General features: G+C 44.8%; 1 protein-coding gene across 3 annotated transcripts in view; it reads right to left on the bottom strand.

Annotated features, from left to right (window-relative positions):
• The window catches only part of otog (otogelin), a 104,092-nt gene that overhangs the window by 58,707 nt on the left and 26,014 nt on the right, over positions 1 to 19,371 (bottom strand). For all 3 annotated transcript variants that reach the window (XM_023951366.2, XM_078944111.1, XM_023951367.2), the window contains exons 17-20: positions 14,270 to 14,447; positions 10,241 to 10,365; positions 9,785 to 9,997; positions 2,251 to 2,416 (exon numbers count right to left, since the gene is read on the bottom strand). In XM_023951366.2, coding sequence (XP_023807134.2) covers positions 2,251 to 2,416; positions 9,785 to 9,997; positions 10,241 to 10,365; positions 14,270 to 14,447 — 682 coding nt within the window. The remainder of the gene's footprint in view (positions 1 to 2,250; positions 2,417 to 9,784; positions 9,998 to 10,240; positions 10,366 to 14,269; positions 14,448 to 19,371) is intronic.

The raw sequence follows: 19,371 nt of genomic DNA on the forward strand, positions 1-19,371 counted from the left end.
ACTGATGTACCACAGCTGCCCTGGGGCAGAATGACTAAGGCGTGGCTACACGCCTACAGTCCCTCTGACCATCACTGGGACATGCATGCACCAGTGGAGCCACACTGGAGGCCCTCTTTTATTTAAAGGTGGGGGCTTCATGACTTCCTATCAGGGTAAAAAAGCAAAGACCCAAGAGCTGAAAATTGCCTTAAACGGGCGCATACAAGCCAATGGATGTGACGCCATCAATCATGACATGTGTAAGGAGACATGGTAAACAAGCGGGATGGATTTGGAGCACGCTCAGTACAGCACTCCACTTCGTTTGTCCTTGATAGATCCCATCAGAGTGGGATGGCGTATACTTATAAAGCGCTTTTCTACCTTCCTCAAAGGCCCAAAGCGCCTTACAGTCACACAGACACATTCACACACTGAGGGGGGCTCTGCTGCCAAACACCAGCCAACCTTCCACCAGAGGAAACGCGGGGTTCAGTGTCTTGCCCAAGGACACTTTGACACATGGGCGGGTAAGACTGGAATCGAACCTGCAATCATCCAATATTCCAATCAGAGGTCGACTGCCCTGCCACTGCTCCACAGCTGCCCCAAGGTACCTCAAAGTATTCCAAACTAATTATTCCACAAGTACTTAATAAAATCCATCTATTTATCCATGTGTTTAAATGTAACTATGTTCAAAGTGTCATGAATGTCTGTACACTGTTGTGAGACTGGCCGGTTTGGGTCATGCGCCTCCTTTGACTTTCATTTTTACCCCCCTAAAGCATCGGATGTCCACTTGGCTCCACCCCTCAGCTTCTTCTTCTAACTTCTCTTTTATTCTAAGCTATTTTGAAAATAGTTTTAGTTGTTAGCTTCCCTGTACCCATAATGCCAGAATCAGCAATAGCACTGAATCAAATACCAGAAATGTCCTGTATGTAGCCTTTATCTGTGCATGGTGCGGTTGTGACTTAACGCTGACGTTGTAGTTGTTTTTTTGGTCGACATTGTTGATGAAAGGTTGCAGCCAAAGTCAGACATTAAGAAGAGTTCAAAGCGACACGTCACATTACAATCACTACTAAAATGTTTGGATTCTGATTATTCAGACACATCGTCTGCACTAAAACACGTGATGCTGGAGAACAAAGAATCAATGTAGAAACATGGAAATCCCACACTGACCTCCACGGAGTATTTAATACCATAAAGTTCATTACAGACAGATTTTTCCAAAGGTCAACTTCAGCAGATAATTGTTCCTATAACTGAGGTCAAAGTTTACCAAACCGGTTTATACTTCTGTTGGGATGAGGGGCAGTTTTGTCCAGGAAGAGTCGCTCTAGCGTTCCCTTCCATCTCAGTAATTCAGAGTTTCCATTAAACCAGCAGTTAACTCAAATGTTCACAGTTTTTCTCTTCTCTGCACGAATTACTGTCAAGTGGACTTGTTTCACCTTAAAAGGAGTATTCCAAGTGAGTAAAAAGGAATGTTAATGGCACCAGACCTCATTCCTGCAATCATTGAGGTTAATGTTGAGCTAAGCTGAAGCTTAAGGCCTTTGTAACATAGTAACAGTCGCTCTACAAACTCATTCTCACTGGTTATCAGATTTCTGTGTCGTCCCTAATGAAAGGGGGGGTTCATGGTAGATTCCTGCTTGTAACTTGATCACATGCTAAGTAAAGCCCTGCACTGAACTTGGATGTAAGAACCTCAGACATTAAAGAAGAATTAGGCAGCGAGTCTTGGGGGGTGAAGCCGTCTGAAAAAGACAATTAGCAAAGTCCTTCAGGAGAACTTCCAGGTCCACATCAGAGCTGACCTGTGCTGCAGAGCAGATGCTAATGTGACTTTATGGTGGAATATCGTTCACGTTTTTTTATTTCCATTTGCTTTTGAATCCAAAGCTACGCTGCCCCTCCAAACCAGACAGATTCCTAGAAAACCAAACCAGGACTCCAGAAACCGGCTGGGTCTAAAACAGATAAAATACCCCAAACTCAGAGGGTTTTTTGGAAGTCTCACTAGTTGTTTTTTTTATCATTTTCAATGGGCTTTCCTGCTTAGGGCTAAATAATCTCTCAAATGAAGGACAATTTTTAAGCTAAATCTCAATTAATTTTAGCTAAACTGGCACGTGGAGAAAACCTTTCACATATTTTCCTGAACAGAAATTAACCTTTGAATACATCTCCTTGATACCAGAAATAGAAAATTTACTTTGTAAATGTAGCTGATATGGTAGCAGCCCAGCTTACCTGTGAACACAGGTGTGTGTTCTGTGGTTGTAGAAGGATCCTTGAGGGCACGCGCACCCCTCCTCACACTCCTCGCCACAGCGCTGCAGGGCGGCGAGGGAGGAGCACCGCCGCTGGCAGGAGGACACACAGCTGCTATACTCCATGGTGGCAGGGCAGCTGACGGCTGCAGCAGAAGATAGCATGAGCAACACTTCATACATGACCAACACTTCATACATGAGCAGTGCTTCATACATGACCAGCACTTCATACATGAGCAATGCTTCATACATGACCAGCACTTCATACATGACCAGCACTTCATACATGACCAACACTTCATACATGAGCAACGCTTCATACATGACCAGCACTTCATACATGACCAACACTTCATACATGAGCAACGCTTCATACATGACCAACACTTCAAACATGACCAACACTTCATACATGACCAACACTTCAAACATGACCAACACTTCATACATGACCAACACTTCAAACATGACCAACACTTCATACATGAGCAGCACTTCATACATAACCAGCACTTCATACATGACCAGCACTTCGTACATGACCAACACTTCATACATGAGCAACGCTTCATACATGACCAACACTTCAAACATGACCAACACTTCATGCATGACCAACACTTCAAACATGACCAACACTTCATACATGATCAATGCTTCATAGATGACCAACACTTCATACATAACCAGCACTTCATACATGACCAGCACTTCATACATGACCAACACTTCATACATGAGCAACGCTTCATACATGACCAACACTTCAAACATGACCAACACTTCATACATGATCAATGCTTCATAGATGACCAACACTTCATACATGAGCAAGACTTCATACATGATCAATGCTTCATACATGACCAGCACTTCATACATGAGCAACCCTTCATACATGACCAGCACTTCATACATGACTAGCACTTCATACATGAGCAACGCTTCATACATGAACAGCACTACATACATGACCAACACTTCAAACATGACCAACACTTCATACATGATCAATGCTTCATAGATGACCAAAACTTCATACATGAGCAAGACTTCATACATGAGCAACCCTTCATAAATGACCAGCACTTCATACATGAGCAACGCTTCATACATGAACAGCACTACATACATGAGTAACACTTCATACATGAGCAACACTTCATACATGACCAGCACTTCATACATGACCAACACTTCATACATGAGCAACGCTTCATACATGACCAGCACTTCATACATGACCAACACTTCATACATGAGCAAGACTTCAAACATGACCAACACTTCATACATGATCAATGCTTCATAGATGACCAACACTTCATACATGAGCAAGACTTCATACATGACCAACACTTCATACATGAGCAAGACTTCATACATAACCAGCATTTCATACATGACCAGCACTTCATACATGACCAACACTTCATACATGAGCAACGCTTCATACATGATCAATGCTTCATAGATGACCAGCACTTCATACATGAGCAACGCTTCATACATGACCAACACTTCATATATGAGCAAAACTTCATACATGATCAATGCTTCATAGATGACCAACACTTCATACATGAGCAAGACTTCATACATGATCAATGCTTCATACATGACCAACACTTCATACATGAGCAACCCTTCATACATGACCAGCATTTCATACATGACCAGCACTTCATACATGAGCAACGCTTCATACATGGCCAGCACTTCATACATGAGCAACACTTCATACACGAGCAACACTTCATACATGACCAGCACTTCATACATGATCAATGCTTCAAACATGACCAACACTTCATACATGACCAACACTTCAAACATGACCAACACTTCATACATGACCAACACTTCAAACATGACCAACACTTCATACATGATCAGTGCTTCATAGATGAACACCACTTCATACATGACCAGCACTTCATTCATGATCAATGCTTCATAGATGACCAACACTTCATACATGAGCAAGACTTCATACATGACCAACACTTCATACATGACCAACACTTCATACATAACCAGCACTTCATACATGACCAGCACTTCATACATGACCAACACTTCATACATGAGCAACGCTTCATACATGAGCAAGACTTCAAACATGACCAACACTTCAAACATGACCAACACTTCATACATGATCAATGCTTCATAGATGACCAACACTTCATACATAACCAGCACTTCATACATGACCAGCACTTCATACATGACCAACACTTCATACATGAGCAACGCTTCATACATGACCAACACTTCAAACATGACCAACACTTCATACATGATCAATGCTTCATAGATGACCAACACTTCATACATGAGCAAGACTTCATACATGATCAATGCTTCATACATGACCAGCACTTCATACATGAGCAACCCTTCATACATGACCAGCACTTCATACATGACTAGCACTTCATACATGAGCAACGCTTCATACATGAACAGCACTACATACATGACCAACACTTCAAACATGACCAACACTTCATACATGATCAATGCTTCATAGATGACCAAAACTTCATACATGAGCAAGACTTCATACATGAGCAACCTTTCATAAATGACCAGCACTTCATACATGAGCAACGCTTCATACATGAACAGCACTACATACATGAGTAACACTTCATACATGAGCAACACTTCATACATGACCAGCACTTCATACATGACCAACACTTCATACATGAGCAACGCTTCATACATGACCAGCACTTCATACATGACCAACACTTCATACATGAGCAAGACTTCAAACATGACCAACACTTCATACATGATCAATGCTTCATAGATGACCAACACTTCATACATGAGCAAGACTTCATACATGACCAACACTTCATACATGAGCAAGACTTCATACATAACCAGCATTTCATACATGACCAGCACTTCATACATGACCAACACTTCATACATGAGCAACGCTTCATACATGATCAATGCTTCATAGATGACCAGCACTTCATACATGAGCAACGCTTCATACATGACCAACACTTCATATATGAGCAAAACTTCATACATGATCAATGCTTCATAGATGACCAACACTTCATACATGAGCAAGACTTCATACATGATCAATGCTTCATACATGACCAACACTTCATACATGAGCAACCCTTCATACATGACCAGCATTTCATACATGACCAGCACTTCATACATGAGCAACGCTTCATACATGGCCAGCACTTCATACATGAGCAACACTTCATACACGAGCAACACTTCATACATGACCAGCACTTCATACATGATCAATGCTTCAAACATGACCAACACTTCATACATGACCAACACTTCAAACATGACCAACACTTCATACATGACCAACACTTCAAACATGACCAACACTTCATACATGATCAGTGCTTCATAGATGAACACCACTTCATACATGACCAGCACTTCATTCATGATCAATGCTTCATAGATGACCAACACTTCATACATGAGCAAGACTTCATACATGACCAACACTTCATACATGACCAACACTTCATACATAACCAGCACTTCATACATGACCAGCACTTCATACATGACCAACACTTCATACATGAGCAACGCTTCATACATGAGCAAGACTTCAAACATGACCAACACTTCATACATGATCAATGCTTCATAGATGACCAACACTTCATACATGAGCAAAACATCATACATGATCAATGCTTCATACATGACCAGCACTTCATACATGAGCAACACTTCATACATGATCAATGCTTCATAGATGACCAAAACTTCATACATGAGCAAGACTTCATACATGAGCAACCCTTCATACATGACCAGCACTTCATACATGACCAGCACTTCATACATGAGCAACACTTCATACATGAGCAACACTTCATACATGACCAGCACTTCATACATGATCAATGCTTCACACATGACCAATGCTTCATACATGACCAATGCTTCATACATGATCAATGCTTCATACATGACCAGCACTTCATACATGACCAGCACTTCATACATGACCAGCACTTCATACATAAGCAACACTTCATACATGACCAACACTTCATACATGACCAACACTTCATACATGAGCAACGCTTCATACATTACCAACACTTCAAACATGAGCAACGCTTCATACATGACCAGCACTTCATACATGACCAGCACTTCATACATGACCAGCACTTCATACATGACCAGCACTTCATACATGACCAATGCTTCATACAAGACCAGCACTTCATACATGAGCAACACTTCATACATGACCAGCACTTCATACATGATCAATGCTTCATACATGACCAATGCTTCATACATGACCAATGCTTCATACATGATCAATGCTTCATACATGACCAGCACTTCATACATGACCAGCACTTCATACATGACCAGCACTTCATACATAAGCAACACTTCATACATGACCAACACTTCATACATGAGCACTGCTTCATACATGACAAACACTTCAAACATGAGCAACGCTTCATACATGACCAGCACTTCATACATGACCAGCACTTCATACATGACCAGCACTTCATACATGACCAGCACTTCATACATGACCAATGCTTCATACATGATCAATGCTTCATACAAGACCAGCACTTCATACATGAGCAACACTTCATACATGACCAGCACTTCATACATGAGCAGCACTTTATACATGACCAATGCTTCATATAAGACCAAATATACTCAACAAACAAAAACTGATGCTAAATCCCTACTTTATTCTGATTTCTATAGACACAACCCGGTTTTAAAGTCACACGGTAAAATCAAAAGTGCCGCTCTTTTCATCAGTTTGACTTTAACAAGTCAACAAATAAATAACTCATATTGACTAACACCAATTATTTAAAAAAACGAGAAATGTCATGGTTTTATTCATGAAATGACCTTAGCGTTAAACTGCTTAAGTCTAAAAATGGTTCAACAGGAGCATAAAATACTAACTAATTAAAAAAATATGAATCCACCATCTAATGAGGTAAATGTATCTTCTGTGTGCAAGATTATTAAATTAAAAATGGGGTCTAACAAGAGTCTAGAATCAAGGAAAAGCAAAGGCATTCCCATAGCGAGGAAAGGTTTATGCTGCAGATCTAGTCGTTTACCATATCAATGTCAATACTTTAATTACATTTAGGATTGACCCACATGCCAACACTAAAAGCCAAAAAGTTCATAACCTCCATGTTCGGACACTAAAGAGAAGATGCTGCACCATGGTAGCCATAGTAACGACTGAGAATTTTCAAGGGCCTGTATCATGCTTTAATTAAGCCTTTCTTTTTTTTTTTTTATATATTGAGTTTTTACATTTTTTCAAAAAAGACAACACTAAGAGATTAATGTGTTTTGACACCACATTAAAAAAGGTGGTCCAGACACTGAACCATTTCCCCTCCCGTCTCTGCAGGGTGTAGCTAATTCTTTCTAAATTTATAATAAAACATAATGTCTCTCATCCACTGGATGAGTGGGGGGGGGGCAATGTGTCAGAATAATTCTGGGTGCAACTAAGCATGTGAATTGAATTCAGCCTTTCAGAGTAAAATATATCCATATGATCATGCTACACTAAAGAACAAGCTTAGAAATTAAATATGAGGTAATTTTGTCGCCCTTTTTCCCACCCGGAAGTAAGACGACGCGATCTCTGAGGCTCCGCCTTTCTCTCCCTGTGGGTGACGCCCATTTCATCCTAGAGCCAGCCTCAGCAGTTTGTCTGCGTTTCTCCGACCAAAACAAACAACATCCACATTTTTGCAAAGATGGACGTGCATTTTGTGCATAGAAAAGGAAATTGTTTTCCGATCACATATGGAAATCAGCAAACACCCCCCCCACACTTCCACTGAGAAAGTGTGTGTGTGTGTGTGTGTTAGCAGAGGGGGCCAGCACCACCCACTTCCATGAAGAAAGTGTTCGCCTGGGGGCGGTGCTGGCAGCAGACTCTTCTTGGAAGGGGCGGTTCCTCACATTGTGATGTCACAATGTGAGGAACCGTTTTGGTGGGTCGGGGGGGGCTGGTGCTCAGAGAGCAGGTTTTTAGAGGAATACTCAGTGAATGGATTGAAATACCAACTTGGGGGTTCTTTTCATGAGGACTGAACATTATAACACTTAAATGCTTTTAAAAAGTGCACTTTTCCTGGTATAGACCCTTTAAAACCTTCAGCAGCAGCAAATTTAAAATCACAGTTCCTTAAAGAACCTGCTATTGGGGAAATCTGCAAAGTAGGATTACAGATGTTTTAAGGCTGTAAAACTTCCCACTACTCACATGACACACTTTTCTCAGACAGACAGACACTTCCTCACTCTTTTCTCTCTTGTTTAAACCCCCAGGGTTAGACCTACATGGTGAAATGAGTCCAGGACACAAAGATTTATGTAAACGTGGTAAACTGAACGCATTCTGTACAGCAGACACAGCACAGAGGAGATTGACACGGGCAACAGCCAATCAGGTAGCAGAACACAATGGGCTGTTAACAAAAGGAACCAAAACTGCACTGAAAAATCTGTACAATACTGAGGAAGGTGAACCGTGATATAGAGAGGGAACGCTGTAGCTCATCTAGTGAATGAAAGAGAGAAACGTCTCTAATCAACATGTCGATGTCGTCTGCTGGCAGCTTATGTCACCTGAAGACCCAGTCCAATGAAAATGGTGTTTTCAACATGTTCTTGTGGCATTTTTCTGGTCATGGAGTACATACATCAGGGGTCGGCAACCTAGAGAACGCGTGCCACAGCTGGCAGCTATTTCTCCATTCAAATTGTTTGAAATCAGGAGCAGATGAAAGCTTGTTGCTTGAAAATTAAGCTTGTATTTGTTACACACAAACTACCATCAGCCGACCGCACAGTCCCTGCTCCACTTCGTTCACATGCGTCCATGTGTGCAAAAATAAATCCATAGACATCTACATTTTCCTCGTCTGAGCTGCCATCCAGCTCCAAACTGTACGGCTGGAAACATCCAGTATTGCTCACCATTTTTGTTGCACTGCTAATGCTAGTTAGGGGGTGAGAGGGGCTGTAAGCTAGCAGGAGAGAGTGTAATCAGAGGAATGATGGGAAGCCTTAGTCAGAAGCACCTTCCTAAAGAACTCCTGCTGCTCTGCAGAAACAATGTCATTGAAAACACCAGTTTTTTATTTTTTATTTAAAAAAATCATAAAATCATAATTAAAAGACCACTGGGAATGCTTTGTCAATAGATTAAAGGTTGTTGGAAGTGAAACCATCACATGTTTTAGTTCTTTTCACATTTACAAAAACACGTTGCTGGTCTTCAGATTGTGATACTGCCAACACATCTAAACAAAAAGTTTAAAAATCTGCAAGAATGCAAACAGCTGATACTCAGTAATCTGGAATAATTATCTGTTCCTAGATATTACGGCATAATAAAGTGTTTCACAGCAGAGGAATAATAGCTCCAACGGAGCCACACGGATCCTTACCACAGTCAGGAATGTGGGATCGAAAGTCAACGATGACGGAGAATTTGCGGCAGTGTCGAGCGTAGTGAGCCAGCGTGGAGCAAAGGCAGGGCGTCCCACACCTGCAGGTGTTTGCCCGGCACTGCTGATGGAAGGGGGCGGGGCTGAGGTAGTCATGACAGGCGGCGAACAGGTCCTGATTCAGCACATCACACATCGACGAGGCGTAGCTCACTGAGCATGGATGGGAAGCAGTTCACATGTGGAAACATGCAGGCAGTGGGTCAATCTTCTTCCAGACAAATCAATCAAGAACCTGCAGCCAGCTGAGGCCCAAGACTCACAAAAAATGGAACATTTAGCACCAAAACGAATGGATAGAAAAAGGTCGCTACTGTTTTACAGCTGAATGAATCTAGTTTGGTGAAACCTTTAGCTGGAAGTGCACTTCAGCAAAGCAAAGGCTGACAGACCCACCTGCCTGCTGGTGGCTGTCACAGGGGTCGATGGGAGAGACGCTCAGACTGGACGAACAAGCAGACGAGACCTTCCAGCTGTTCCCGAACAGCTGTGGGGTGCTTTCTATCATTCCTGATGGGGACCTGCAATCCAAAGAGAAGCAGATCTACACAGCAGTTCATACCACGAACACCAGACAACGGTTCAGTCTTACTTTGAAGGGGCAGGTATGCTGATAACTACCCCTCACCTTCATCTGGTTTGATCTGCCTTCACTAATGGTGAGACTCTAAAACTGAAGAAGCAGACAGCAGACCTGAAAACATCAGCCAACTGCTCGTTTGAGTGTCCTGTGGTTCAAATCCATAAAAAGCAGGAGATAGAAAAGCAGCAGGTCTGACATCATCTCACTGCACCACGTTTACAGCAGACCTGGATGTCAGGAACCCAGGAGTCTGTGTGGTCATGTGACAAGGGGAGTTCTGAAGAATGCAGGACCATGCATCCATGCATCCATCCATCCATCCATCCATCCATCCATCCATGCATCCATCCATCCATCCATCCATCCATGCATCCATCCATCCATCCATGCATGCATGCATCCATCCATCCATCCATCCATCCATGAATCCATCCATCCATCCATGCCTGCATGCATCCATCCATCCATCCATGAATCCATCCATCCATCCATCCATCCATCCATCCATGCATCGATCCATCCATCCATGAATACATGCATCCATCCATCCATGCATCCATCCATGCATCCCTAAATCCATCCTTTATCCATCCATCCATCCATCCTTTATCCATCCATCCATGCATCTATCCATCCATGCATCCATCCATCCATCCATGCATCCATCCATCCATGCATCCATCAATCCATCCATCCATCCATCCACGCATCCATCCATCCATCCATTGATCCATCCATGCATCCATCAATCCATCCATGCATCCATCCATGCATCTATCCATGAATCCATGCATCCATCTATGCATCCATCCATCCATCCATCCATCCATCCATCCATGCATCGATCCATCCATCCATGAATCCATGCATCCATCCATCCATCCATCCATCCATCCATGCATCCATCCATCCATCCTTTATCCATCCATCCATCCATCCTTTATCCATCCATCCATGCATCCATCAATCCATCCATCCATCTATCCATCAATCCATGCATCCATCCATCCATCCATCCATCCATCCATGCATCCATCCATCCATCCATCCATCCATGCATCCATCCATGCATCCCTAAATCCATCCTTTATCCATCCATCCATCCTTTATCCATCTATCCATTAATCCATCCATGCATCCATCAATCCATCCATCCATCCATCCACGCATCCATCCATCCATCCATTGATCCATCCATGCATCCATCAATCCATCCATGCATCCATCCATGCATCTATCCATGAATCCATGCATCCATCTATGCATCCATCCATCCATCCATCCATCCATGCATCGATCCATCCATCCATGAATCCATGCATCGATCCATCCATCCATCCATCCATCCATCATCTATCCATCCATCCATCCATCCATGCATCCATCCATCCATCCTTTATCCATCCATCCATCCATCCTTTATCCATCCATCCATGCATCCATCAATCCATCCATCCATCTATCCATCAATCCATGCATCCATCCATCCATCCATCCATCCATGCATCCATCCATCCATCCATCCATCCATGCATCCATCCATGCATCCCTAAATCCATCCTTTATCCATCCATCCATCCTTTATCCATCCATCCATCTATCCATCAATCCATGCATCCATCCATGCATCCATCCATCCATCCTTCCCTCCCTCCCTCCCTCCCCCCCTCCATCCGTCCATCCATCCATCAATCCACCCACCCATCCTTCCCTCCCTCCCTCCCTCCCTCCCTCCCTCCCTCCATACATCCATCCATGAATCCATGCATCCATGCATCCATGCATCCATCCATTAACCCATCCATCCATCCATCAATCCATCCATCCAACAACAGATTTTAAAGCTATCTGAAGCTAAAAGCTTAGCTGTTGAAGGTGCATCAGGCATTCAGCTATCCTCTTCCTAAACAGTGTTTACTTTATGTCAGGAATAAGCACAATTAAAGCCGGAAGCGGCGTTGTATGGCCCGCAGGTGCTCGCTGCGCCCACTGCCTGCCTCTACGCACCACCTCAGCTATCACTGCTCACCTCCAAGCAGCACCGCCGCCTTCAATGCCCACCTTTGATCAAAAAAAAACATGCATTGTGCTATTTTTTCATGTTGTGTGATGTGTATGTGTGTGTATATGTGTGTGAATGGAGCTGTGGAGGGATCATTTAAACTCTTCACTGGAAGAGTTAATCTTTGACACTTAACACTATAGTGACAAAAATCCAACACTGTGTTGAAATTCAGCTAAAAAGAGTGTTGCTCCAAATCTGTCCTATCAACGCTAAGAAAAGTGTTCTTTTAACTGAATCCAGACTGGACCTAAATAGAGATTTCTGTTTTAAATCTAACTCTATGAGAGTTGAAGTGACTCTTCTAATTTGACTGTGCACAGGATGCTGGAGCCTATCCCAGTACTGTTGGACAAAGATGGGGTTTACCCTGAACGGGTCACCCTTGTGTCAAAGGAACACAGCACACACACTTATGCCTGGTTTCCACTGAGGTGTACGGTCTGGCCTAGTCCAGCATTTTGAGTGTTTCCATAAATGGACCCACTAAACTGGACCGAACCATTTCATTTTTGGGCCCTGTTGCTTATAGGTCCATAGAAAAATGGAATGGATCGGTTAGGGCGGAGCTACTGTTGAAATTCATTAATTTGCTGAAGGTCATTACAACAAAAGAAAGTGGGCGGAGTCATCTTTGCCGCAGGCATTCCTCCCCTTAAAAACAATCTTAAAAGCTTTGTAGATACAAAGTACCAAAAGCTTGTGAGGGAATATTTATGCCACACATTGCAGACAAAACTTAAGCAAATGACAATATTTAATATTTGCTTTAAAAAACTTTCTTTTCGCTTTCAAAAAATATTTTTGCATTTGCTACACAAATGTTTTCGCATGTTTTGTGTCTCATCTGACATTTTTCCCGATCTTTGAATCTGCGTTTATAAGTTTCAGTTTATTGTGACAAAGCTGCCATCAAACAGCTGCTGATTGGTCCAGATTCTAACCAATCAGGTGTCTCTGTCTCATATTGACATACGTTGCGTCTGAATTCCTTCCCTCCTCACTCTTCAGAGCGTTTTCCATGTTCTAGTTGTGTCTGGATCTACATGCTAAAATCCAGAGCCCTGGAAATTTCCCAGAAGTCTCTGTGAAAAACCAGTGTGCATCCATGCTCACTAGATCAGCGTATATAGACCACAATGCATTGCTGCAGAACAATGTTTTCCAAAAACATGTATTTAAATGTATTTTTTTTATAAACCATCAACGTTTTTATCTTTAAAAGACAGTGGATCATAAATAATCGTCACAAAACGCTCATTAAAATTAGATTTTGACTTTGTGAATTCAATGACGTCATATTGAGCTGACATGATCTTTGCAGTAGACATGCATAGACTCTGAGCCCGATTTGGATCTATATAATCCAGGCGATGGCTGTGTTCTGTCAGCACCAACTTGCAGCCTTTTAGGCAGAGTTTCACGGCCTGGAGCAGCGAGCGACCATCCAGTCATGTGGATCCTTTTACAGCTGTTAGTCAACATCCGGACTTCATGGTCCGCCGTCACCGTGGGGCACAGTGGAGTCCCTATTCCATCAACAGCATTCCTTGTGGGACTGCTGTGTCCAGTCAGAGCTCATCTGGCTGCATAAAAAAAGCTGATCAGAGAGTGAGGCTTTGATGGCGAGCCGCCGAGGCCGTGTGCATTACAGGGAGGGAGAGCACTTTGCTGTCGCCTCCCATCGCTCCTCTGAAACTGAAGTCACTCTCTGCTGGTGGTTGGAGGGGGGGGCTGGTTATAACACACCAGAGATCACAGGTGAGCGCCGCACACTTACAGGAAGTCATCTTGAATGTTGCCGTTGAAGGTTCCGCACAGCCCCACCGTGTCGTCCTTCCACCGCTCTTCCGCCTGCAGGTAGAGGCGGAACTCCGCCCAGCTGTACTGCAGCTGCAGGCCGAACGCCGTCCTCACCTGGAGGAACATGGAGGACAGCTCCTGGATGTGGAAGACATCTGTGGAGGAGGAAGAGGAGGAGGTGCTTTAAGCTCGGCATGGAGAAATACAGCCAGCTGCTTTTTGGGTCAAGTTTTATTTCATTACGAAGACGAAAAACCTGGAGAATGTCCATCTGGGTACAGATATGTGTTTAAAAAGGAGCCCCAGCATGCATTTGTCCTGTCCTTTTGAGGAGAATTGAGTGGATTTAGGATCATTGTGACATGCAGGAACAGTGTGGGGCCAACGCTGACTCTCTCATGCTCCATGAAACCACAAAGACATGCCAAACGCATGTCAACCCATGTCATCCCATGTTATGCAGGCCTGGATGTGTAACCATTTCTGTGCTGCACACAGTTTAGCACATGTATGGATGAAGCGGTGCACATAGCAAACCAACCAGAGGCAGAGGTGGACAGGTGATCACACAGGTGGAACTGGTTTTTCCATTCAAGACAAGAAGGAAGCTTCAGTTTCATTTCGTGAAGCTCCTCACACAATCCCAGGAGAAACTGGGACTTTTCAAATCTTGGAGTGATTTTCACCATAAGTGGACTGGCAGTTCAATAGGTGGATGTGTATGAGGGTAGGGACGTGTGAAACGTACCCTGAGTTGATAATAATATTGTTTGTGTTGCTTACTTTCTGAATATGCGACTGATAGACACTTTCTGGTATTTTGTTGTGCATACAACATGTCACAATGACAAGAAAGTCTATTCTTCTCTATACTATTCTATTAAAAATGAGCTTTACAAATGCAAGACTTTACATTAAATTAACCGCTTTTCTGCACATCATTGTAATATAGATCTACTCCAGTGGAAATGGTGTTTTTGGTGTTTTTAACATGTCCTTTTTCTGATGATGGGTAGCATTTAGAAGGAAAATTCAGATTAAAACTGCATTTCTTAGTATTTCTTCATTCATATCACTGTGAATCAGGAGCAGGACTCAGGACTTGTTTGTCATTTTTGTTTTGCACCAGTAACCTTAGGTTGGGGTTGTGAGGGGCTGTAAGCTAGCGGGAAAGAATGTTAACAGATGATGGCAAGTGGGGGCGGGGTTACTCCATGCCAGCAGTCTTGCCCACAAATGTTTTAAAATTCCTTTTACACTTCATTAGTTTAGGAAATGTCTTCAGAAAAAGAAGTATTCTGAGGAGCAGTAAAGATAAAAGTTTCTGTTTGTGAGTTTGAAGGGTCTATATCAGGCAAAAATCAACTTTTTGGAGCTTTTAAGTGTATTACAAAGTTAATTCCTCACAAAAATACCCCAAAGTGGTATCTTGATCCATTTACGCATTTCTGAGTATTCCTCTAAAAACATGCACTCTGAGCATCCCCCCCCATGAAAATGAGCTGGTTCTCACAGTGCAGCTCTATGTGCAAAATGTCTTTGGTCAGATCAAAGATGGCATTAGAACTGAACTGTGTCCACGGTTCCACAAAAACATGATCCGATTATAACAACCGTTACTCTGAAATACCAGAAATGACCGTAGAAGAAGAAATATTGAGTTCTGCTGTAAACAAAGGAGCTGCAGCTTAGAGCAGATGATCTTCTAGAGATGATTTCTTATTGTTAGGATTATTATTAGGAGCTGGAAGAAGGGTCAGGTTAGGCTAACACGTACCAACAACAACATTTAGCCGTGGATGCAGTTCAAATCCATGCGGTCAAAGCTGCAATGTGGAAACATGTTGCAATGACATCAGCATTGATTCTGTCTGGACACCACTGGAAACAGGAATCACCTGATTGTTTACACGGTTTCTCAGGACTGAGCAGCATTTCTGCATCGTCCCAGAGCCGCTCCTCTGCTTGGAGACCCGCTTTTACCGCCAGACCCGCTTCTACTGCCAGACCCGCTTCTACCGCCAGACCCGCTTCTACCGCCAGACCCGGTTCTTCTTAGAGACCCGCTTCTACAGCCAGACCCACTTCTACCGCCAGACCCGGTTATACCGCCAGACCCGCTTCTACAGCCAGACCCACTTCTACCGCCAGACCCGGTTCTACCGCCAGACCCGGTTCTACCGCCAGACCCGGTTCTTCTTAGAGACCCGCTTCTACAGCCAGACCCACTTCTACCGCCAGACCCGGTTCTTCTTAGAGACCCGCTTCTACCGCCAGACCCACTTCTACCGCCAGACCCGGTTCTTCTTAGAGACCCGCTTCTACAGCCAGACCCACTTCTACCGCCAGACCCGGTTCTTCTTAGAGACCCGCTTCTACAGCCAGACCCACTTCTACCGCCAGACCCGGTTCTTCTTAGAGACCCGCTTCTACCGCCAGACCCACTTCTACCGCCAGACCCGCTTCTACCGCCAGACCCGGTTCTACCGCCAGACCCGGTTCTACCGCCAGACCCGGTTCTATAGCGAGACCCGGTTATACCGCCAGACCCGCTTCTACAGCCAGACCCACTTCTACCGCCAGACCCGGTTCTACCGCCAGACCCGGTTCTACCGCCAGACCCGGTTCTTCTTAGAGACCCGCTTCTACAGCCAGACCCACTTCTACCGCCAGACCCGGTTCTTCTTAGAGACCCGCTTCTACCGCCAGACCCACTTCTACCGCCAGACCCGGTTCTTCTTAGAGACCCGCTTCTACAGCCAGACCCACTTCTACCGCCAGACCCGGTTCTTCTTAGAGACCCGCTTCTACAGCCAGACCCACTTCTACCGCCAGACCCGGTTCTTCTTAGAGACCCGCTTCTACCGCCAGACCCACTTCTACCGCCAGACCCGCTTCTACCGCCAGACCCGGTTCTACCGCCAGACCCGGTTCTACCGCCAGACCCGGTTCTATAGCGAGACCCGGTTCTTCTTAGAGACCCACTTCTACCGCCAGACCCGGTTCTTCTTAGAGACCCGGTTCTACCGCCAGACCCGGTTCTACCGCCAGACCCGGTTCTTCTTAGAGACCCACTTCTACCGCCAGACCCGGTTCTTCTTAGAGACCCGGTTCTACCACCAGACCCGCTTCTACCGCCAGACCTGGTTCTACCGCTAGACCCGCTTCTACCGCCAGACCCGGTTCTACCGCCAGACCCGGTTCTACCGCTAGACCCACTTCTACCGCCAGACCTGGTTCTACCGCCAGACCCGGTTCTACCGCTAGACCCGCTTCTACCGCCAGACCCGGTTCTACCGCGAGACCCGCTTCTACCGCCAGACCCGGTTCTACCGCCAGACCCGGTTCTACCGCTAGACCCACTTCTACCGCCAGACCCGCTTCTACCGCCAGACCCGGTTCTACCGGTAGACCCGCTTCTACCGCCAGACCCGGTTCTACCGCCAGACCCGGTTCTACCGCTAGACCCACTTCTACCGCCAGACCTGGTTCTACCGCTAGACCCGCTTCTACCGCCAGACCCGGTTCTACCGCCAGACCCGGTTCTACCGCTAGACCCACTTCTACCGCCAGACCTGGTTCTACCGCCAGACCCGGTTCTACCGCTAGACCCGCTTCTACCGCCAGACCCGGTTCTACCGCGAGACCCGCTTCTACCGCCAGACCCGGTTCTACCGCCAGACCCGGTTCTACCGCTAGACCCACTTCTACCGCCAGACCCGCTTCTACCGCCAGACCCGGTTCTACCGGTAGACCCGCTTCTACCGCCAGACCCGGTTCTACCGCCAGACCCGGTTCTACCGCTAGACCCACTTCTACCGCCAGACCTGGTTCTACCGCCAGACCCGGTTCTACCGCTAGACCCGCTTCTACCGCCAGACCCGGTTCTACCGCGAGACCCGGTTCTACCGCCAGACCCGGTTCAACCGCCAGACCCGGTTCTCCTGAGTGCAGCAGCTCGCTCACGCAGAGCGGTCGGTCCTGTTTGCGGTCCAAAGCCTCCTCTGGAGCCACACGTCTATGCGTGACGTAAACCAGAGCAGCAGTGACCCAGGATCAGAATGAAGTGTTTCCATGAACCACAGTCAGATCAACAATCAGCAGAACCAGCTATCTCCATCAGAATAAATGCTGATCGGGGCAGAATGTTCTGAACGCCGTGTTGACATGACGCATTTCATCCTGATCAGACCTTCATGTCATTACTTTCTCCATGGAAACGCAGCTACTGTGACATAAGTGAGATAGGCCCCCTCCAGGAAGAGTCTGCTCTGCCAGCTCAATCTGAACATCCATCTTTGTTAAAGTTCAGATTTTGTTTGTTTTCATAGGAGAAACTCAGACACGTTGCTGAGGATGATGTCATGAAATGGGCGGGACACAAAAAGGAGAGAAAGGCGGAGCCTCAGAGATGGAGTTGTCTTACTTCCGGGTAGGAAAAGAACTTGTAAAATAATGAATCTTTCTGTAGTGTATCAAAGTTAATATCATATCATATACATAGATATAGTTTACTATAAAAGGCCTAAGAAAAGCATGAAATAGACCCTTTAAGAGAATTTTAACAACTGCAAGAAAAGATGAGTCAGGATGAGCTCCAGGAATATTCAAGCTGAGCAGAAATAAAAACTTACAAGGAAAATCTCCCAAACTTGGTTTCTAGTTAAGGATGAAGAACATTCAGGATTTCCTGCAGTGATCTGCTGTTTAAAGGGCTGCTAATGGACATGCAGCAGTGACAGGCCGGCTAACATTTGAGCTTTTAGGGATTTTTGTGTTTCTCAGCTGTGCTGTGCTTTTATTGTGCAGTGAAAAAAAGAAAACAAAGTGTGATTTCAGAGCCAACATAAAGACGTGTTCAGTGTAGCCCTCCCTATCAGATCCTCCAGCAGAGTTTCACATGGAACACACAAAGAGTCCAACATGAAGACACTGAAGGCAAAAGTGGGCAAAGCTCAAAGGAAAAGCATTTGGACCAACACATTGTTAGCCCTGACCCAATCAGTCTTTGGAAAATGATGGCTCAATAGCAAAGCTGCCATTCAATCCATCACAGCCATGACAACTGAAATAAGTCCG

This window comes from Oryzias latipes, chromosome 3, assembly GCF_053564925.1.
Source record: "Oryzias latipes strain Hd-rR chromosome 3, Olatipes_Hd-rR_3.1".
In the NCBI taxonomy this organism is placed as follows: Eukaryota; Metazoa; Chordata; class Actinopteri; order Beloniformes; family Adrianichthyidae; genus Oryzias; species Oryzias latipes.